This window comes from Canis lupus, chromosome 27, assembly GCF_003254725.2.
Source record: "Canis lupus dingo isolate Sandy chromosome 27, ASM325472v2, whole genome shotgun sequence".
NCBI classification, from domain to species: Eukaryota; Metazoa; Chordata; class Mammalia; order Carnivora; family Canidae; genus Canis; species Canis lupus.
The window spans coordinates 3,231,264-3,254,268 of NC_064269.1; the positions used below are offsets into that span (position 1 = coordinate 3,231,264).

Genomic DNA, 23,005 nt, shown 5'->3' on the forward strand with positions numbered 1-23,005 from the left:
AAGGGCACATACCTTCTACTAGTGTGTTTGTAACAACACTCAATATACTGTTGATTCTGTCCTTCCGCCCATATGAGGCCAGTTGGTCCATGGAAACTAAGAGAGATCCAGGGCCTTTCTTCTTAATTTCCACCTCAGTTGTAGCCTGAAAAAGATAGCAAATCAGGTGAGTAAAGTCTTACAAATGTTAAAGCAGGGCCTTACTGGACAGATAGTCCAGAGTGTGAGCAGAAGAAACATATGCTCTTCATGACATCTTTTTACTTTGATTCTACAATCCTAATTAACCTCAAGATGTACAAGGGAACATGACCATGTATCATCCTTAGCTCTACATAGACAAGACAGGCTAAGTTTGTACAAATCTACATAGATTCACAAGATTCAATCAGAATCTCATGAAAGAAAACCCAGTCACTGAATCTATCTCCAAAGAAAGCAAGATGAGCCTAGAATATAGACCATATTAGCTCTACATAGCTCTACATAGACAAGACAGGTTAAGTTTGTACAAATCTACACCGAACCAAAGAATCTGGCTGGGTCCCAAACACCTCATCTAGTCAATTCCTAGCACGGAGTAGAAAGACCAGATCTCCAGGGGCAATGCCGTCCAAAGTAGAACCTGAGTTTTCCTGTCTCAGTCTCATATCCACAGCATCTGGCTAGAATTGGACCACACAGTAAAATAAGTCAAATTCACCTCTATTCAATACTGAGTAATGTAGACATTGTTTCCTCCATGGGTTGGAGGCACCATCACTCTCTCAAACTGTCACTTCCAAATGTCAAACCTGGGCCCAACTGAATGTTAACAAGTGGAAGTTCTACCCCAATTCGCCAAGCCACTCCTCCAAGCCACTGTCAGGAAGTATGGTAAGGGTTTCCCTATTTTAATTACATATACAGCACTATATATGTTTATCTTGCCCTTATAAAATTTTATGTTGTAAGTTAGCCCACAATGTTCAAATTCCCAATCAAACAAAATGAGCAGAAAACACCATCAGGCTGTTATACAAAATATTTTTTTACATACTCCACTGTGGGCACCACCAGTATGGGAGATTATAGCACAGTGCTCCTGAACGTCCCCTTGCTTGTCCTTTCTGTGCTAACCTGAATATACTACATTAGATCAGCCTTAACGTAGTGGCTTAAAAGCTAGCTTTCTAGTAGCCATGCCATCCACTATATTATTTTATCATGTAATGTTGACTGTCCCTTGCATTGTGAAGGTAAGAGGGCAGAGACAGTCACCACCTCTCAGAGAACAGGGAAGATATGTGTTTGCATGAAGCTAGAGAAGTACATCTGATCAGCTGTTTTGAAAAGAAAATAATTTCTCTAGAGAGCTACATCAGAAAGCCTTTCTGCCCTTAGATATGATTAGATTTTAACAACAGTACAGAAGAAAGTTTCTGGCAGATTATAATTTATCTTGTTACAGTGTTTGATCAAACTGTTTCATTGATTCAGACATCTGGTTTACCTTAGGGTTTGGTTTTGTTTTGTGGCAGAGCTACAGAAGAATGGAAAAGAAAAAGAGGTGATTTCCTTGGGAATTTCTGGCTGCATAACTATACAAACACCTGTATATGTAATGATAATGTGTTGACCAGTACCTCAGGTAATAATAAGATAGATTTCTTTTTTTATTTAATAGTAAGATATATTTCTTTGATAAACCACTTTTTGCTGCAATTCCCAGCCTGATATTCGTGACACCTACTAAATCAGATTAAACTACTCTATTTTAAAAATGACAATCATCTAAAAAGGAACCCAGAAAGGCCCCATACAGTGGACACTCTTGTTTCTGGAGTTTATTCATTCTAGATTTTTACTGAGCTGTCCTCTGCAAATCTACAGTACAAGGCAGATAATTTTCATAATGCTGAATCCCAAGGTACTGTAAGATCTGATGGACTGGCTGATTTGTCAAGAATGGACGAAACTGCATTTAAAACTGCTTCGGTTCAAAGTATATCTTATTGTTTTTCTGGACTTGCTGGATGTAATAAGACATAAATTCTTCAGACTTTAATAATATTAACCTTAAACAAAGCTAATAGAAATGCTGTCTAAAGGACCTAGTCAAATCATTAGATTATTATTTAGTGGTATCTATTTGAAGGCTAAAATAATTTTTAGCTTGGATTTTAAAAATTCACATAAAGAAAAGTTTATCCCAAACTTAATAGTAAGATGGAACAATTATTATTTATATCTTTCTATGTAAACTGAAAACAAGCCATAGCAGATATACGTGGAGATAACTTCCATCATGTTGAAATTTGTTCCATACATAAGGAACATATCTTCAGTTTCAAAAAATAAAGAAATGAAAGAAGACACCAAGAAAAGAAATTTCAAAGACCATACTTAGGGAATTTCAGAGGGTAAAAAGGGAAAGTCATCATGTCACCTGGGCAAGAACAGTTTACCACAGATCCAAATAACTGATTCCATTGAAAAGTCTTGTGGTAACAGTAAGATACTCAGAAAAATCCCTTTAAATTTGTAAATTAAACAACAGACTTCTAAAAATCCATGGATCAAAGACGAAATCACAAAGGAAATTAGAAAATACTTTGAGGATAATGAAAACAATACATTATTTATAGTATAGGTTTATAGAATGCAGCTAACACAATGGTTTGAGAAAATTTTACAGTGTTAAATGCTTATAATAGAATCTAAAAAAGATATAAAATCAATGCTCTAAGCTTTCATGTTAAGAAATTAAGAAAAAGACCCAATTAAACTGTGGGTAAGTAGATGAAAGGAAAGAATAAAAATAAGAATGGAGATTCATAAATCAAACAACAATCAAGAAGGGCAAATGTTTTTTAAAAACAGATTAAGAAAATTCATAATTCTCTAGCAAGACTGATCAAGAAAAAAGAGAGAAAACACAAATGGTCATTTTCAGAAAAAGGAATGGGGACATTACTACCAATTCTACAGGCATTAATATAGGGTAATAAGAATACACTGTAATTGTAAGTTGAACCATCATAAGATGGAAACCTTCTGTACAATATTTATATTAGTCAGAGTATGATAAGATATGGTAGAGTAACAAATCCAAATATCTAAGTAGTCTAAACTTTAAAAAAAAAAAGAATATATTGTAAGCAACTTCATGTCATTTCACTTTGTATGAAATGGACAAACTTATCAAAACACAACTTATCAAAACCGATAGAAGAAGAAATAGAAAATCTAAATAGCCCACATTAGAAACTGTAATTTAAAAAGCTTACAATAAAGAGAACTCTAGGTCCAGATGACTCTACAAGTGAATTCTACCAAATATTTACAGAAGATATAATACCAATACTAATACCACTTCCTTCAGAAAGTAGAGTATAAGGGAACACTTTTCAACTTATTTTATAAAGTTAGTATAACCTGATACTAAATCTGCCAAAAACACCACAAGAAAAGAAAATCAGAGACCAGTATCCCTCATGAACAGTGATGTGAAATTCTTAACAAAACATGAACAAATAGAACCTAGTGATATAGACAAAGATAATACATCATGACAAACAGGGTTTATATCAGGAAAGCTAGTTTCACATTAGGAAAAAAGTCAATGTCATTCATCACTTTAACAGGATAAAGGAGAAAAATCATCTAATTATCTCACAGATGCAGAAAAAGAACATTTAATAAAATTCAACACCTCTGCATAATAAAATTTCTTAGCAAGCCAGGAATAGAATGTAGCAACTTCAATCTGATAAAGAACATCTATGAAAACCTACAGCTAACATTATACTTCTTGGTGAAACATGAAATCTTCCTCTAAAAATGGAAACAAGGAAGAATGTCTGCTTTCATCATTTCTTTCTTTTTTTTTTTTTTTTTTTATGATAGTTACAGAGAGAGAGGGAGGCAGAGACACAGGCAGAGGGAGAAGCAGGCTCCATGCACCGGGAGCCTGACGTGGGATTCGATCCCGGGTCTCCAGGATCGCGCCCTGGACCAAAGGCAGGCGCCAAACCGCTGCGCCACCCAGGGATCCCTGCTTTCATCATTTCTATGCAATTTTAAAAAATGATTTTATTTGTTTGACAGAGCACAAGCAGGAGGAGTGGCAGAGTGAGAAGGAGAAGTAGGCTCCCCGCTGAGCAAGGAGCCCAACGCACACTCGATCCCAGCACCCTGGGGTCATAACCTGAGCCGAAGGCAGACACTTAACTGAATAAGCCACCCAGGTGCCCCTTTCTATGCAATTTTGTATCTGAAGTCCTAGCTAGTGCAATAAAGCAAGAAAAATAAACAAAAGGCATAAAGGTGCAGTTGCTGTTATTCACAGAAAATATTATCATGCAGGTAGAAAACTCTATGGAATTTACCAAAAAGGACCTATTGGAACCAAAATGTTATTTTATCAAGGTCATGAGATACAAGGTCGATATACAAAAATCAACTATATTTCTATGTTCTGGCAACAATAAATACTTGAAAATAAAAAATTTAAAATTATGCCTTTTACAACAGTATCAAAAAAATACAAATACCAAGGAATAAATCTAATGAAAGATGGGCAAGACCACCACCGCAATCTATACAACTTTGCTGAGAGAAACTTGAGAAGACTTTAATAAATGAAAACTACACATTCACAGATTGAAAAATTCAATATAATTAAGATGTCTACTATTCCCAATTGACCTATAGATTCAGTGCAATCACTATAAAAATTCTAGACTTTTCTGAAGAAACTGACCAAAAAAATGATTCTAAAATATACAGGGACTCGCCAAGGATCTAGAATAGGAAAATCACCTTTTATTTTTTTTTAAAGATTTTATTTATTTATTCATGAGAGAGGGAGAGAGAGAGGCAGAGACACAGGCAGAGGGAGAAGCAGGCTCCACGCAGGGAGCCCAATGCGGGACTCAATCCCGGGACTGCAGGATCACACACTGGATCGAAGGCAGGTGCTAAACTGCTGAGCCACCCAGGGATCCCTGAAAATAACGTTTTAAAAAAATACCCAAATAGCAAAATAATCTCTTAGGAGATTATTTAATAATCTTTAAAATGTTTTTTTGTTTGTTTGTTTGGAGGGCTTATGCTATCTCATTCCAAGACAATAAAGTTATAGTAATTAAGTAAATGTAGTATTGGAATAAGCATAGACAAACCAATCAAGGCAACAGAACAGAATCTAGAAACAGACCCACACATATACATCAACTGATCTTTGATCAAGGTGCCAAGTCAATTCAATAGAGAAAGTTAGTCTTTTTAACAAATGGTACTGAAAAACTACATATTCATCTAAGTCAACTCCTATCTAATTTCATACAAAAAAATTGAGCTCAGAGACCTGAATGTACAACTCAGAACTGTAAAATCTATAGAAGGAAAATAACTTCATAATTTTGGGTAATGGCAAAGATTACTTGGACAAGATGCAAAAAACATCCAATAGGAAAAAAAAAGATACATTAGATTTTATCAAAATTAAACATTTATGTATCTGAGAAATGACTTATATCCATAATATACAAAAAACAAATAATGGGCAAAAGAGGGGTGCCTGGGAGGCTCAGTACATTAAGCATGTCTTTGGCTCAGGTCATGATCCTGGGGTCCTGGGATCAAGCCCCCTATCAGGCTCCCTCCTGAGTGGGGAGCCTGCCTCTCCCTCTCCCTCTGCCTGCTGCTCCCCCTGCTTGTGCTCTCTCGCTCTCTGTCAAATAAATAAAATCTTAAAAAAAATAATGGGCGAAAAATTTAAGTAAGCAACTAATAAAAGATCTATGAGAAGCCAATAGGCACATGAAAAGACGCTCACCATCATTAATTAGCAGGTATATGCAAATTAAAAGCACAGTAAGATACAGTCTATGCCCACTAAAATGCTAAAATCAAAGACTAACATCACCAAATGTTGGCTAGGATGTGGAGCAACTGGAATTCTACCACACTGTTGGCAGGAGTATTAAGAGAGTTGTACAAGAACGCTCTTGGCAAGCTTACTCATACTAATGAAAACTGGAAACAATCTGAATGTCCATCAACAGGAAAGTGGATTCACACATTGGAGTGTGTTTATACAATGAATTACCTTATCAATACTCATCAATAACAGGAATGAAGTACTGACACTATGAATGTATCTCAAAAACATCCTGTTGAGTGAAAGAAGCCAAATAAAAACACACTGTACAAGTCCTTAAAAATGTAAGAAAACGAATCTATGGTAATACATGACAGAAGAAGTTGCTCAGAGAGGTGAGGGGATTGAGTAGGAAAGGGTACTTTCTGAGAGTCTTATGGTACAAAGGGGTTTAGGGGACGACTCTCAGCTGGTTGGACAGCTCTTGCTCCACCACCTCTAGGCCCACATCTTTGGTAACTCCTGGCTGAGGGTTACCCAATGTACTACTGCAATACTGATTATGCAGTAGAATTCCTTTGAGAAAGAATATGGAGTGTGTATGTAATATGTATGTTATCTGTAGTGTAGAAATAAATGAAGATCTATCAAGTGGGAAAAGCAAAAGCTATTTATTCTGAGCCTGATGTAGGGAGTCAGCCACCATCACATGTGTTTTGCCAGAGGCTCCAAGGCAGGTAGAATGGGAAAGCTTTATAGTGCAAAAAAGGGAAGGCTTCCAGTGTGCCTTGATGTCAAGGTTGCTGGCACTTAGAAGCTGTAGGTGGGCTAACTAGAAGCCGGGCATACTAGGTGATTGATGTGGCTTTCTCTCTCTAGTGGGTCCTAAGCTGAAGACATAAACAAAAATTAGGGAAACTGTCAGGCATTAATCAAGTCCTGACCATTTGGAGCTGACTGTTATAGAAGTTAGCTTACTGGATTGTCACTATGATAGCAATCTGGCTCTCTCCAAGTCTGACTTACTGCAGGCTGGCTGCCTGGGTCGTTGATCATTGATAAGGGGGTTGGTTTCTTGGGTAGGTTGGGGGTGAAAGTCTTATTATTATTATTTTTTTTAATATATGGTCTGGTCATTGTCTGAACATGGAGTCACTCAATATTCATCAGATCTGACTGATTAACAGAGAGATAGGGAGCAAACATATATATATTCATCACTGTTAACCACCTAAGATGATATAAACTAAAACTGCCTATGAAGAACATTACTTAAAAGTGTTAAGCACTAACTGGGGGCTTAGATAGTATCTAGAGGAAAACAGACCTATACTGGGAAAGTCGAATCTGTTAAAACCAGGGTATACAGGAATCCAAGATGGACGGGTAGTTCCTGAAATCCTTCTTCCCTCAGTGAGGTTTTGAAAGCTGGCACTGAAAGTCCAGGCTATTGTTTCTTTTTCAACTTTCACAACACTGACATAAAAGGACAACACGACATAAAATTCACCATTTTAACTGTTTCAAAATGTGCAGCTCAGTGGTTTTTAGTATATTTACAATGTATTCCAGTGCATTTCCGTCATACCAAAGAAAAACACAGTCCCTGTTAGTAGCCATTCCCAACCCACACCTCTACCCAACCTCTTGCAACCAATAATCTGCCTCCTGTCTCCATAGATTTGCCTCTTTTGGGAATTTCATATAAATGGAAGCATATATTATGTGGCCTTTGTGCCTGGCTTCTTTCACTGAGCATAATGCTTACAAAGTTCATTCATGCTGTAGCACCTATCAATATCTCATTCCTTTTTATGGCTGAATAATATGTCATAATATGGATGTGTCATATTTTATTTACCCATCCCTCAGTTGATGGGCACTTGGGTAGTTTTTACTTTTTGACTATTATGGATAATGATTTTACGAATATTCATGTACAAGTTTTTGTGTGAACACCTGTTTTCAGTTCTACCTAGGAGTAGAACTGCTGGATCATATGGTTAAGTCTTGTGTTTGATTTTCTGAGGAACTGCCAATGTTCTCCAAAGTGGCCGCACCATTTCACATTCCCCATCAGCGTTGGTGGCTGTTGTTTCTTGTGTCAGATTCGAGCCAACTGGAGGGAAGAAAAGCTGGAGGAGATTCTCCCATGTACAGCAGCTCCAGAGGCACCCTTCCCTCAGAATCTGCTTGTGTGTCTCTGCTATTGGCTCAGCTGCTCAATTCTTCTCATCTGGGACGGAGGGAGGGAGGGAGGGAGAGAGCTTCTTCCTTCAACCATGCTGAGACTCAAGGACCATACTCTTTCCCTTCCCCTTCCCTATTTCTTTAGGTCATTTCTCAGTCCTGTAAGTGGAGGTGTTTACTTCTTTTGTTTTGTTGTACTTTGTTGGGGAGGAAAGAGGAGAATTAGCGAAGTTTTAAAGGCAGGAACTTCTCCTTTTTAGAATTCAGCCTCTAAGGAACTTTCATGTAAAACTATCAGTAACAGAGGAAGCCACAGAGAACCTTAATTACATTTTTTGAAAGTTAAACTCAGTACAAATTTGTCCCGTTTCTCTCAACCCAAATGCAAAGTAATTTTATTAGGACATTTAGCCCAGACTTCCAACCTCCTTAATTGTAGCTGTCCTTCACAAAGAGATATCCTACAACACCTACAGATGGCAGATTCTGCCCATGTCTCTATAGATCTGCCCAAGGAAGCTCAACTACACTGCTTTTTCCGTAGAGATGTACTAATGGAAATTTATCAGGCATGACCTTCCTTGGAACTAAAATTTAGAGCATTTTAGAAGTAGCTTTAGAACCTAGCCATTTATCTCCTGTTCAAGCTTTTCTCAAATTTTTGTAGTTAATCTGCTTTAAAATAATTGTACAATAATTTCTTCTTCTTAGATGAAGGTTCTTTAGGATTTTAGAAGGAATCCAAACCTCTCCAAGTCAGGTAATTCAGAAGAAATCCTAATGTCTACTTCTCAGGGCTAAAAAGGTCAAAAATGTATAGGGCAATAAGTGGAAATTGGCTTTCTGAACACCAAGAATGGGCCAAGTAATATGTTTCATGGTTTATAAATGTTACTATATTTAATCTTTAAAATAGCCCTATAGCATCAGTCCTTTTATTTCTTTTTTATAGATAAGGAAATGGGCTTAGAGAGGTTACGTTTATTTCCCAGGATGACATCAGTAAGTAAACTGAAGAACTTAGGCTTCAGGGTTGGTGCGTGCACTGCTTACAGGCCAGTGCTCTGGAGTCACACTGCCTGAGCCCCTTCCCTTACTGTCGGGTGTTGGACAAGTTGCTTCATTTCTCTAAGGCTCGGTTTCCTCTGCAGTGAAATGCACATGAACGTAGTGTCTGTTGGCTGTGGGCATTCAAGGAGATAATGCTTGTGTATCTGCAAGCTAGCACAACATGCTTTCTGAGTTACTTGTGATTTCTGGGTTGTCAGCAGCACCTGCTTTCTCTATGAGTGGTGAGATTCTCACATACTGCTATAGCTTAGAGATGAAGACATGGGAAAAGTCCCCTCGTCCTCTGTTTCAGCAAAAAGCAAAAGCAAAAATTCCCAAACTATAGAAAAACAATCACCAGTCATAGCCCAATAATTAACAAACAGATGAAATACTTTCTGATGAAACTCTACATGTCTCAACATCTTTTTTTCCACAGAGAGGAGTATTTTATGTTTTTCTTTTCCTTTTTTTTTTTTTTTGGAGAGGGAGCACAAGCACAAGCAGGGAGAAGCACAGAGGGAGAAGGAGAGAAGCAGACTTCCTGCTGAGCATGGAGCCCCAACGTGGGGCTCGAGATCATGACCTGGGCCCAAATCAAGAGTCACAGGCAAAAAAAAAAAAAGAGTCACAGGCTTGGGCAGCCCTGGTGGTGCAGCGGTTTGGCGTCGCCTGCAGCCTGGGGTGTGATCCTGGAGACCTGGGATCGAGTCCCACATCGGGGTCCCTGCATGGAGCCTGCTTCTCCCTCTGCCTGTGTCTCTGCCTCTCTCTCTGTGTCTATGAATAAATAAATAAAATCTTAAAAAAAAAAAAAGAGGCTTCACACCCACTGAGCCACCCAGGTGCTCTGAGAATATTATATTTTTAATGTAAATCTCAGGAAAAAATACAGGTGTGGCATAGCCTAAGAATCAATACTGATGAGACCAGCCTGTGGGCCTCAGCAGCTCCTATACAACTCCACAGAGCACGAGCACACTACGGAAGCACTCTAGTGGTTCAGGCAAAGGGGAGTTAATCCATGGATGGAGACGAATCCCAAATATTTTGACAGTAAGAATCGCGCTATATTCTAGCCTAAAGAGGTATTTGTTGCTCCTCTGGCCTGGGCTTCATATAACATGAGTAAATCAATTGTATCATTCTAAGACAAATGATAAATGTTTTTTCCACTTCCCAGAGAAGCTAGTATTCAAGCAGCCAGGAAGGTCTCTTGGACATCAGGAAGACTCCATCGCTACAAGTCATTAAAGCTCTGAACTTCACCTGTTAATAGGACAAAACCACTTACTGAACACAATGGTTATAAGAAATTAAATGAGATCATGCATATAGAGTGCTTAGCATAACTAGAGCAAGAACCCAATATATGGTGGCTATAATTATTATGTCCACTGTAGAAAACTGTAAACAGCAGGAAAGTGTAAGGAAGAAAAAAAAGTCACCTGTAATTTCTCCTTCCAAAGGCAACAACTACTGTTAAATTCTAGTCAATAGTTTGTCTTTCTATAGATCTGATACACACTAACTCTATGCAGGCTGGGTTTGTTTTGTTTTGTCTTTTGGTGTATTAATAGAACTTATGTATACGGCCACACCATTAGCAGCTAGGAAGTGCTTCTTTATGGCTTCTAATGAAATAGCTTTTCCTAGTTATGAAGCCTTTGGGAATGAAATAGTCCTGCCTACCTCATTTCCTGTCATGCTGGGATCTGCCCTCCTGGCCTTGGGAATCCTCAAATCTGTCACCATCATCACTTGGGACCACTGCAAAGAGTGTCTTGAGCGCTTAGAAGGTGTTGAGTGTGTAGGCCCCCCCAAACCCAAAGGTAGCACTCTGTAGGCTACGATGTAAGGCGGTTGCAGACAGCCTTATTTCCATAGCCATCTGCTCAACTGCCTCTCAAATTTTTTCCCCCACACATTATAACAGAAGCTGCAAAAAAAACCCAAAAACAAAACCTCCAAACGTGCTCATCTGCCTTCAGCTGAAGTTCAGTCGCCACCTTCCTGGCTACCTTTCCTAATATCTTTTTTTTTTTTTTTCAAAGAAAAAGCAAGATGTATTATTTGGCTTACGTATTTAAAAAACTGTCCAGGATATCAGAATTTAAGTCTCTTAACATTTGAGTTGCCCAAACTGTACTGCTCATGCTGACCTGCCCCTCATTCTCTGATGATAATCATCTCTTGTTTGTTTCAGAGAATATAACTGTCTAATTATGGAGTCTAAAGATTTACCTCTAGGTATAGAATCAGGGACAATCAAAAATTATACTTAAAGTAAAGATGATCATCCATAACATTTATTTTGGTCAACAGTCTAGTTTTAGGAGGATTTTGGAACCACTTTATTATTATCATTCCTATTTTAGTGGATATTAAATAAACAGTTTTCCAGAAACTGGAAACAGTTTTCCATGTGATTAAACAGAGAAAACATTAAAATTGAGAAAGAGAAGACTGAGTTTTCCCTAAAGCTCTGGCTCTATTAAAAATGAGCTGTGTGACCTAAAGGAGCCCCAAGTCTCTGAGCCTACTTCCCCATCCAAAAACAGGGATAATGATCTCCACTTAATCAGCCTCACAGAATTTTTATTCAGAGCAAATTAAATAATGAATGTAAAAATAATTTTTAGCTTGTAAAGAGCTAAACAGACGTGTGTGGGGGAGGGTATTTTGCTATTAAATAAAAAGGCAGGAGAGACAAGACGTCAGACACATCCTAACTGCCTTTTGAATTTGTATCTATATAGTCAACAACTATCCTGAAATGTTAAAAACAGATCATTGTGAATAATTCCATCCTTGACTGTCCGGTTTCCCTCCACACATGCATCATGCTAATTAAAGGACTGGCTGTCTTCGTGCTGTGTTAGAGGAAACTGAAGTGTTAGAACGAAACGGACTGGCATGCTATCTCAAGGAGCTTACGCCAGCTAAGGAAGGGCTGAGGGAAGTTAAGGAGTTAGAGGTACGGAGGATTAGGATCACTGAGGTTATAAGAATTTGAAACTAGAAAAAAGGTATCAACAGCTTAGAATTTAAAGAAATGTTAAGAGATGGCTTTTCCCAAGGAGGGGAGCCATTCTTCAAACCCCTAGACGAGAGATTTTACGAAGCTATTATATGCAGCTCCTCCAGAGCCTGACATTTGATTACATTTAAAATTCATCTTTTGCTTCCCTTTTCCTTCCTCCCCCATACGCCATGTGTTCTTGCCCCAACCTCCCACTTTTCCCTCCTTTGATTTATTTCCATTTCAATCCCTTTTGAATGTCTAGCTCCAGTTCTGCACTGGCTTCCCTAACCTCTCCTTGCCTGGCTCTCTCTGATGTACACCTCCCTGCCCGCAGCACCATGCACCCACGTTCCTCTTTGGAAAAATCACATCTCGTTCTTACAGAGGAGACATGGAAAATCATTCTAAGCTGTATTGTCTGTCTGTCTGTCTGAATAGAAGGATAAGAGCTTTAAATTCCAGGCTGTTTCCCTATAAGGAGAGGATGTGGGAGGGACAGAAGCAATGATAGTTTCCAAACCGGCTCCGACTTGGTCACTGGTGGTGGCAGGATGCCATTCTCATTCCATCCGGGCAGGATCCACTGGCCAGAGGCATTCAGTCAAAGCAGGTGGGGAGAGGGAAACGGGTAGGCTGATAAAGACTTGCAAAGATGGAGAGAAAGGAAAAGAGGTAAAATAAAGTGAAGAGTTGATGGAGTAGGGCAACAGAAACAAGGAAGGAGGAGGGATGGGGGTGGACAGAGCAGGGAATAAAGTGGAAGGGCAAACAGGGAGGGCCGAAGAGAGAGAGAGAGAACCAAACCAGGAGGGAGAAGAGAGACAGAAGCATGGGGGCGGTGGGGCCAGGCCGGAGAGAAGAGGAGGGCGCGGGCCAGCCTGCCATGCCTAGCCTCGGGCTGTGCGTGTACTTCCTTACACTGTCATCGGTAGCTGCCTTATCTATTTTCACCTCTGGCAGGAGCCGCCCGCCGATGTGGGAGCCAGGGCCACCGATGAGGGACACCACGCCGTTGCAGTCCACCGTGCTGTTGCGCTTGACACTGCGCCGCAGGCTGGGGAAGATGCGCGACGAGCGGCTGCCCTGGCTGTAGCCGCTGTAGCCGCTGTAGCTGCTGCGGCGCTCGCGGGCCCGGATGGGGATGAAGAGCGAGTCCCGGCGGCCCTCGCTCTCCTCCACGGTGCTGTGCTCGTCGTCGGCAAACTCGTTCTCCGAGCCCGGGTCGCGGAACCGCCCGGGCCCCCGGAAGCTGAAGATGCTGCTTTTGCTGTTGTGGCGGGAGAGGAACGGGGAGCCCGGGATGCTGAGCAGAGACTGCAGGGACAGGGAGACAGAGAAGGACAGAGACAGGTGTGAGACGGGCCCCTGCGCAGCCTGAGCAAAGGCATTGCCCCCCACCCTCACCCTCACCCCCCACGTCCTGGCCCTGTCCTTGCACTCCTGGTATCGGAGCACAGTGTTCCCTGACGGCACTTCTGGATGGTGCGTGTGTACAACGACCCAACACCCCTCATCACTCTCTTCTTGCCCCATACCCTTGGGACGCGACTCCGACCAGCTAACCCTAGAAAAACTGGACTGGTCACCCATGAATGCAATGATGCTTTGATCTTGTGCTCTATGCAGCTAATCCACAGGCAAACACATCGCTGGGTCTATTTCTCATTACTGTGAGCTCACACGACGTGGGCCTGTCATTTACCCACGATAGACTCTATGCTATGCTTGGCAAAAAGGGGAGAATTTTTAAGTGGCCTCTATCTCTTGGTATTCTCTCAATGAGTACATGCCCGGGAGGGGAGTCCTATGCCAACAGTGGCCTTGAAGTACTTTTTGAAGTTGAATATTATGGATGTTCCCTCCTACTCCATTTTAAAGTCGACATTTTTTTTCATCAAAAGCTTAAATATTTGTAAGTTATAGAATTCCCAGTACTATTTATTTGGTTCCACGCCCTGTGTGGAGCCCAGTTTGGGGCTTGGACTAACAACCCTGCGATCAAGACCTAGCTGAGACTAGGAGTCAGATGTTAACCAAACGAGCCACCAAGATGCCCTCTAGCACTGACACTTAAAAATATAACTTTTGGGGAGCCTGGGTGGCTCAGCGGTTTAGCGCTGCCTTCAGCCCAGGGCATGATCCTGGAGACCTGGGATCAAGTCGGGCTCCCTGCACAGAGCCTGCTTCTCCCTCTGCCTGTGTCTCTGCCTCTCTCTCTGTGTCTCTCATGAATAAATAAAAATCTTAAAAAAAAATAAAATAAAATAAATAAAAATATAACTTTTATTTATCATTTACAAATTTCTCATTTTCTTCTCTTTCAACTCATACTTCCAATTCCACATTCTCTAGAGAACTGTATGCTAATGTATATTTTTATGCTTTCTTATATTTTATTGATCACCTTTCTTTTTAAAGATTTTTATTTATTTATTCATGAGAGACACACATACACAGAGAGGCAGAGACATAGGCAGAAGGAGAAGCAGGTTCCCTGTGGGGAGCCCGATGTGGGACTCGATCCCAGGACCCTGGGATCACGACCTGAGCCAAAAGCAGACGCTCAACCACTGAGCCACCCAGGTGCCCCTTACTGATCCACCTCTAAATACTTTCCTTCAAATAAAAATTATAAAGTATACTTAAAAATTTTTTAATTTTCCTGTGGTCATGAATCTCAAAGAATTTTTAAAAATTCTCCTGGATTATTTATTATAATTCTTTTTAATAAAATCGATCAAGGTATATATATATATATTATATATTTTATAAGTAATTACTAAGCTTAAAAAGAAAATTTTATTAAAATATATCTCTTAATGAGTTTTTTGTTCCAATTGGTGGTTTTGGTGATGAAATATTTGTACATAGTATTATTTATTATTAGAATCAAACATGGCTCAAAAATCAACTCTCCCTTCCCTCTCTGATAAGAACAGATACTATACTTGATCTTAGCCAAAAGGCCAAGAAGTGACCTCTCCCTTCCCCTTCTAATATTAGATTTTAAGTGCTGAGAAACCTTATTCAAGTAGTAAATAGTATCTTGGAACAGAAGGATTTGGTTATAGCAATGTCACTTAAATCTTTGAACTCCTTTCAAGTTATATGCCAAAATCACATAGTAAGCTATCAGTAGAATTTATCTACTGGCTGACAATCAAATCAGGTAGTCTTTCAATTTTTTTGAAAGCAAAGAACTGTAAACCACCCAACTTGCCAAATGATCTCTCTTTTTTTTTTTATGCCAAATGATCTCTTACCGAGTTGTTAAAGGTAATCCATTCCTTGATTTCTGAGGATGCCAAAAAGGTTTTATTTATTATTTACTAGTAATTATATGGGTTACTCTTATAAGGGTTATTCTTTTACTTAAAGGAACCTTATTTAACCCAAAATAAACAGTTGGAATAATAAAAATATCATTAATTTCAAAACATCACTGTCAATGTTAATTTTTTTCCAACATTAATTTTTTTAATAAAATAATTTTATGGGATCCCTGGGTGGCGCAGCGGTTTGGCGCCTGCCTTTGGCCTAGGGCGCGATCCTGGAGACCCAGGATCGATTCCCACGTCGGGCTCCCGGTGCATGGAGCCTGCTTCGCCCTCTGCCTGTGTCTCTGCCTCTCTTTCTCTCTCTGTGACTATCATAAATAAATAAAAATTAAAAAATATATTAAAAAATAATTTTATCACATGCTTTAAAGATATTTTCATCAAGACCTTAAAGCCACAGGTTTAGCTCATTCACTTTATAAAATATCCACCATATGATATAATTAGTAATGCCAGTCCTTACTGTCACAGCAATTGGCCAAATCGGACTTTTATTTGAAAAATTATGACCTTATTTTTCCTTTTTAATAAATGTACTAATATGTATTCAAGTGACATCCATCCCACTCCTGAATTTAAATACCCCAACGGCCCTGATTTTAAGATGGGTAAATTCAGAAAGCCTTACAATGTATTTAAATTTCCTGGATGAAAGAAAATATAAGGACACTGATATTTTCAATTGTGCATTTGTTTGGCATCCCCTAAATTTTCAAACCTCAGGGCACTGTGCCAAAAGCAATGCCTTCCTATTGTACCTATGATTTTGTTCTGAGAAGTGCTAAGGTGACAGACACAGAGACAACTGCCTTTGGAAGAGTTTATTACTTATAGTTCCCAAGAGAAGGGGGCATGCCATGTCATGCCAGCCGGGCCTCATGGGGAGGTGCCATGGTCTGTTAGGAGGCAAAAGGAGCAAGGGAAAAGCATGGTTCAGAACCTGTATGGGGGTTTCCTTGGAAGGAACAGCTGAGGTACAGTAGGCACATCTGAGAAGCTTAGGATTGGGCGGTTTGAGTGATTTGAGCAAGCTCTGGGCTATAGGAATGATTTTGGCTGTAAAGTACCTGGCCCTTGGAGTGATTTAGGGCAGGGGAAACATTGGTTTGGTGTGTCTTTGTGTGTGAGCCTTAGATAAAAATTTGGGCCTGAGGGTTTGGATTAGTTGATTTTTAAAAAATATTTTATTTATTAATGAGAGAGAGAGAGAGAGAGAGGCAGAGGAAGAAGCAGGCTCCGTGCAGGGAGCCCGACATGGGACTCGATTCCAGGACTCCAGGATCACGCCCTGGGCTGAAGGCAGCGCTAAACCCCTGAGCCACCGGGGCTGCCCTGGATTAGTTGATTTGTATATGAAAGGCACACTTCCAGGCAAGTTGTTCACTGTCTAGGAATTAAGTTTGCACATTAGCTAGCAAGGCTCCTAAAATGTCAAAGCATCATAAAGTACAAAAAATAAAAACCATGATTAATACATTAAGATCCCAAGATTGGATTGGCAGGGAGGGAAAGGAAATATCTGAGCTTCTACCCACATGTTCAGTCCAGTGTAACACAGAACACTGAGGTTCTGTGTTAGATGTTAGTATCAGTGCCTTGGGTATATGTATCTCCCTCGGAGGGCTCACTAGAGAGAAATATGGCCGGGACGAGACAAGACTCAGGTACTCTTGGGCTAAATCCCATAATCACTTTAATAGCATCAATCAATGTCCTAAAAATGTCCTTCAAGACCCTCCCAGCATTGACCCTAACTTACTTTTCCCATTTTATCTTTCACTCTTTCCCCTCACAGACCCTACCATTGAGCCATGCTGCCTTCAGGTCTTTATGTTCTACACTTCCAGCTGTGGAAATCCTCTCCATTGTCCATGGTCCAGCCCTTTATCTTCTTCCACAAACCTCCTTCCCCTTCCACAGCCCTGAGCCTCTTTTTTAGAGTACTTGTGCTCTACTTTTTACTATAGTTCTTTACACACATGCTTTTAGCTCTTCTTTTTAATCAGCTACAAACTCTTTAGGGGCACACTGCCTGATTCATCTTTGTATCTCCTGGAGTGCTTTGTATACTGCAGGTAGAGCACTTAATTTAATGAATATGTATTTAGATTATATACTATAAGTTAGCCATCCACACCTGAGCATTACCCCACACCTGCATTGGGTCCCTACTTCACTTCTCATAGAAGTCCACTTCTCTGGACTAAATCTGTGATTTTGCATTAAGCCAATGCTGGCTACTGATACTACCTGGGACATTAGGTCTCCATATTCAGAAAGGTTTCACTTATTTGACACATGATCAATAAATACCTATAGTGTACTAAGTGATGTGGATACAGTGGTAAAGACATACATCATGGTCCCTGCCTTCTGGCACCTTGCAGCATATTAGGAAATAGATATTATAGGAAATCTATTCCTAAATGATAGAAAAATGATAAGGAAGATGATGATAAATTAATTCAGTGACCTACAAACACAGAAACCAGGATCCTGAGACAACACACGCTAAAAGAAACAAACTATCTATTATTCTTTAATTCCCTGTTCCATTCTTGGCAAAAGAGCTGCCTCTAATAAATCTGGAAAAGAGAACTTGTTCCATTTCTCCTTGTACTCAGTATTCAAACTTAATCTATGGAGATACATCCTGAGGGTAGCCACCCCAATCCCTCCCCAGTCTCAGCTCCCTGGGCTGGAGGGTTTCAGTGATGACTCAGGACCCTTGGCGCTGTTAACTCCTGGGATCCAGGCCACTTTATAAAATGGATGGGCCTTATCTCCTGTTTTCAACATTTTTCCTGTCTACCAGTCAGGAGCTTCTGGTCTTTTCCAGGCATATAACTAGTATATTTAGTATAACTAAATATACTACCTTAAGTCTAGGTGTTTGCTTGGGAGAATGGCTCTGGGGTGTTCTTGATTTGTGGACATGGCCCTCATATTTTTTCCACAGAAAAACTGAGGATTTTAGGGCATCCATGTCAGCTAGACAGCCTTGGGACAAGGCTTTAACAATGACTGGGATGCTTTAGGATGTGATAAACTGGTGATTTAAGTGTTCTATGTCCATGCCATATTTCACTTTTTCTTCACTTCACTTTTTTTTCCCCCAAACAGCAGTTATTCTTAAAGTGTGGTCTAGGGATTACTGTGATCCTTTTAAGGGGGCTCAAGAGGTCAAAACTATTTTATAATAATACTAAGATGATATTTGTCTTTATCACTTTCATTTTCTCACAAGTATAGAGTGGACTCTGGAGTCTGACAGTTTCACAGTATTTACACTTTTCTGATGAGCTGGTAGTGATTAATAAATGTATGTGATTTTTTTTTAAATTTTTATTTATTTATGATAGTCACACAGAGAGAGCGAGAGAGGCAGAGACACAGGCAGAGGGAGAAGCAGGCTCCATGCACCGGGAGCTCGATGTGGGATTCGATCCCGGGTCTCCAGGATCGCGCCCTGGGCCAAAGGCAGGCGCCAAACCACTGCGCCACCCAGGGATCCCTGTATGTGATTTTTTAACACTGTGTGTGTCAGTACTTGGAAGATCTATGTAACTCAATGAATCAGTATTTCCTAAATGATCAATGCATGATACTACAAATCATTCATGAGTTACAGATCTATGGTGCTAAATACAGCAAAGGATATTTATTTATTTATTTAATTTATTTAATTTGTTTTTTATTTTTTAACAGATTTTATTTATTTATTCATCACACACACACACACACACAGAGGCAGAGACACAGGCAGAGGGAGAAGCAGGCTCCACGCAGGGAGCTGGATGTGGGACTTGATCCCTGGTCTCCAGGATCACTCCCTGGGCCGAAGGCAGGCTCCAAACCGCTGAGCCACTGGAGCTGCCCTATTTTTTTTATTTATTTATTTATTTATTTATTTATTTATTTATTTATTTATTTATATTTATTTATATTTATTTATTTATTTATTTTACTTTATTTTATTTTTTTAAAGAGATTTTATTTATTTATTCATGAGAGACACACACACACAGAGGCAGAGACACAGGCAGAGGGAAAAGCAGGCTCCATGCAGGGAGCCCGATGTGGGACTCGACCCTGGGACTCCCAAGATCATGCCCTGGGCCAGAGGCAGGCACCAAACCGCTGAGCCACCCATGGATCCCTATTTATTTATTTTTAAAGATTTATTTATTTGAGAGAGAGAGTGAGAGAGAGGGGGGGGGTGGGAGGGATAGAGGAAGAGGGAGAGAGTAAACCTTAAATAGACTCTGTCCTGAATGAGGAGCCAGATGCAGGGATTGATTCCATGACCCTGAGATCACAACCTGAGCTGAAACCAAGATCTGGGCACTCAATCGATTATGCCATCCAGGTGCCCCAAGGTCTTCAATTTTTAAGGATATTAGGGGGTCCTAAGACCAAAAAGCTTGAGAAATGTTGCACTGGAAAAATTAAAATACTATGCAAAATGGAACTCAAGTTAATATGTGTGAACTGTTCTAAGCCCTAAAACCACAGCAGTAATTTTATAGAGAAATGAGTAGGAGACGAGATGGCCAGATGTCTTAAGAGTTCTCTGAAGATCTGGCAATAAAGGAAATGGATATACACTTGAATTGTGGCATGGGAAATGGAAGCCACATTCACTGGTGAGCCAACAAGAGATGACCACGTATGTGGAGAGGTAAACGGGGAGGAGCGGCTATATACCGTATGTTCAGGAGTACAAGTTCTGCAGTACGAAGGACCTGGTTCAAATCCTGACTCTAACACCTACTGGCCATAAGACCTTAGACAAGTTAGTCAATCTCTTTCGGCCTCAGTTTCCTCAGTCATTCTTCCAGATAAAACCAGAGAAACTGCAGAAGAGTCCTGGGACAAAGAATATGACTTCCATGTGGGGTTTCTCAGTAAGTCTTGGCAGACAGCCATGGCCTCTAGGAATCTACAATTTTTTTCAGATGGAGAAATGAGAGGAAGTGAACATTTTCATGCAAAGCAGGACATTTCAGAAGCCCAGTTTTATTTGTCGAGCTAGGGAGCAATCAGTGCAACTCTGTGCTGAAGCCTATAGATTAATCAGAGACCATTCAATAACAGTGCTAAGGTATTCATTAACAAGCTCAGTGATGGCTCTTACGACAAGGGTTGGATGACAACAAAGCTGAGTCACACTCTTCCCCAAAAGAGAGTGAACTAGGAGAAAGGTGAGGTGAAGGTGAGGGTGAGGGTGAGGGAGAGAGAGAGAGAGAGAGAGAGAGAGAGAGAGAGAGAGAGATGGCTCCAGGCCACAGACAAGACCCAGAAGGGTGAAATCAGATTTATAAAAGTCCCCCCATTCATTTGTCCAACAAATATCTGAATGCTAGCCATATGCAGACTCTGCCTTTAGCACTTTATCTAGGAGAGGAAAGAATGTGAGTCCATGCAGAGTAAAAAGCAGCACATAAAGGGGTATGTATAAAACACAGTGGAAAGAGAAATGGCAACGTCCACTGAGGTGTGGCATGGGGGAGGTCAAGGAAGGTTTTCTGAGAGAAGGATGTGAAGACTAAGTGTGGTGTAGACATTGAGAGACGGAAAAATAGGGTGTCTTAGAGAGGGGGGTTTCTGGAGCAAAACTGAGGACAGGAAGCAAACATTGTACATGAGAAGCAGCTAGCAGTGCATTCTGCTCTAAGTCCAGGGTGCCTGACAGGGCACAGTGACCGGGAGCTGAGCCGGCCAGGAGAAGGGGGCCCTAGGACTGCCAGCTACAGGGCTGGTGCTTCATTAGTAAATAGAGTGAATCTGATTAGGGTCATTCCCTCTCCCATTCTCTGTGATAATGATTCTACATTAGTCAATATTTTCTTTAATGCCTCTACTCAACTTCTCATTCCCTTCAATAGGACTTTGAATTTCCTGTATTACTATACACCAGAGACTGTCCGGTGTTGTCTTCCTCAACTCCCTACTCCCTATTTACAAACTTATCCATACCCACCCTCCCCCTATTTTCCTGACAGCTGGGGATAAGGTGCCCCTTTCCTGTAAAGACTTACATCTATTTTCACATCTTCCAAGACTGTGCTCCATTTTTTCTTTTTTTCTTTTTTTTTTCCATTTTCTTTTCTATTCTACTCCATTTTCTACCTCCACTTCGCTTCTTCTGGGCTCCCCGCCCCAGATTATAAAAATAATTTCACCCATATACTTTAAAGCAGTTTGTATGAGAAGTCTACACTCACTGTTTCCACTTCCCACTTCACTTCCATATGGTATCCATCCTTATCCTGGACTGAAATGTGTCTTTAAAGTTTTCAGTGACTTATATTGCCAAATCCAGTACATATTTCCAATTCTGATCTCATGAAGCATTTTCTGTTAAATTTCAATCCATTGATCACTCCCCTGCTTTCTCCAACCTTTGTACTCTCCTGGCTTCACTGTACTGGTTCTCTTAGTACTTCTAATGACCATTCATCCATTTTCCTTCATGAGCTCCATCTCCGATGCCCACAGATATCAGTGGTTGTGCCCCTAGCTCACTGTTCCTTAACCTGACACAACCTCTTTGAGTATCTCGTCAAGTCTCGCAGTCCCGATCACCATCTCTCACCTCAGGACCTTTTCCTGAAGCCATTATTTGCCTATTTTGTGTCTAAAGACCTTTTCTACTTTTTTATTGTTATCCAACAAATAATTCAAGCTTGAGGCATCCACACTGAATTTACTTTTTTCCAACCCTAGAATGTCTTTTCGTTTTTCCTATTGCTTTCCCATCAACACACACATACATTACCCCTTTATCCTTTATTTACCTTCCCAAAGTCATTACTGAACCTGCAGGTTGTGGTAGATCTGTGCCCTCTAAAACACTCCAGCCAATGGGAATTATGGAACAATATGGAACAATATGGAACCATCAATATTATTACAGAAATAAGTTTTAGTGGTTGCTCCACTACAAGGATGGTGTTCTAACCACTGTGAACTTCTAGGACCCATCACAATCCCTGATGCATGATAGGCACTCCAGGACTGCCTGGTGGTGAATAATGAGAGCTCCGTTTTAGGAAACACTCTATCAACAGTATATAAAACATGAAGGAGAGGGAGAAAGATCAGAGGAAACAAACCTGCAGTGGTTAACTGCAGTAGAATGAAACAATACAAAGGTCTGAGCTAAGGTAGGATTAATAGGATAGAAAGAAGGGGATGACACAAGAGACTTTGCTGTGAATGAATAGGACTAGCAGAGATTGAACTGGGAGGTGAGAGATACAAGGGATGTCACAATGAAGCATCTCTGGGAGACAAGGAAAGACACTGGATACACTGCCATAAAACTAGTAACTGTAATCTATTCTATACCTTATAAACTTTCCAGCATTTCCTTAAAATGGGGAATTAAATGGCCTAAGAACTGGATTTTGGTGGTGGTCTTTGAAATCCAAAAATAAGTGTTATGTAATGATATTTATAGTCACAGAAAGCTCAGTAATTATCATACTTCTTCTCTTTCTTTCTCTTAGTTTCCTCATTTATCAAAGTTGG

At 40.2% G+C, this 23,005-nt stretch overlaps 1 protein-coding gene and 1 pseudogene across 5 annotated transcripts in view; both read right to left on the reverse strand.

Moving 5' to 3' along the window:
* The window catches only part of SCN8A (sodium voltage-gated channel alpha subunit 8), a 178,051-nt gene that overhangs the window by 52,741 nt on the left and 102,305 nt on the right, over positions 1-23,005 (reverse strand). For all 5 annotated transcript variants that reach the window (XM_049102407.1, XM_049102405.1, XM_049102406.1 and 2 more), the window contains exons 12-13: positions 13,083-13,445; positions 13-145 (exon numbers count right to left, since the gene is read on the reverse strand). In XM_049102407.1, coding sequence (XP_048958364.1) covers positions 13-145; positions 13,083-13,445 — 496 coding nt within the window. The remainder of the gene's footprint in view (positions 1-12; positions 146-13,082; positions 13,446-23,005) is intronic.
* On the reverse strand, positions 14,987-15,109 carry LOC112667301 (U2 spliceosomal RNA; annotated as a pseudogene).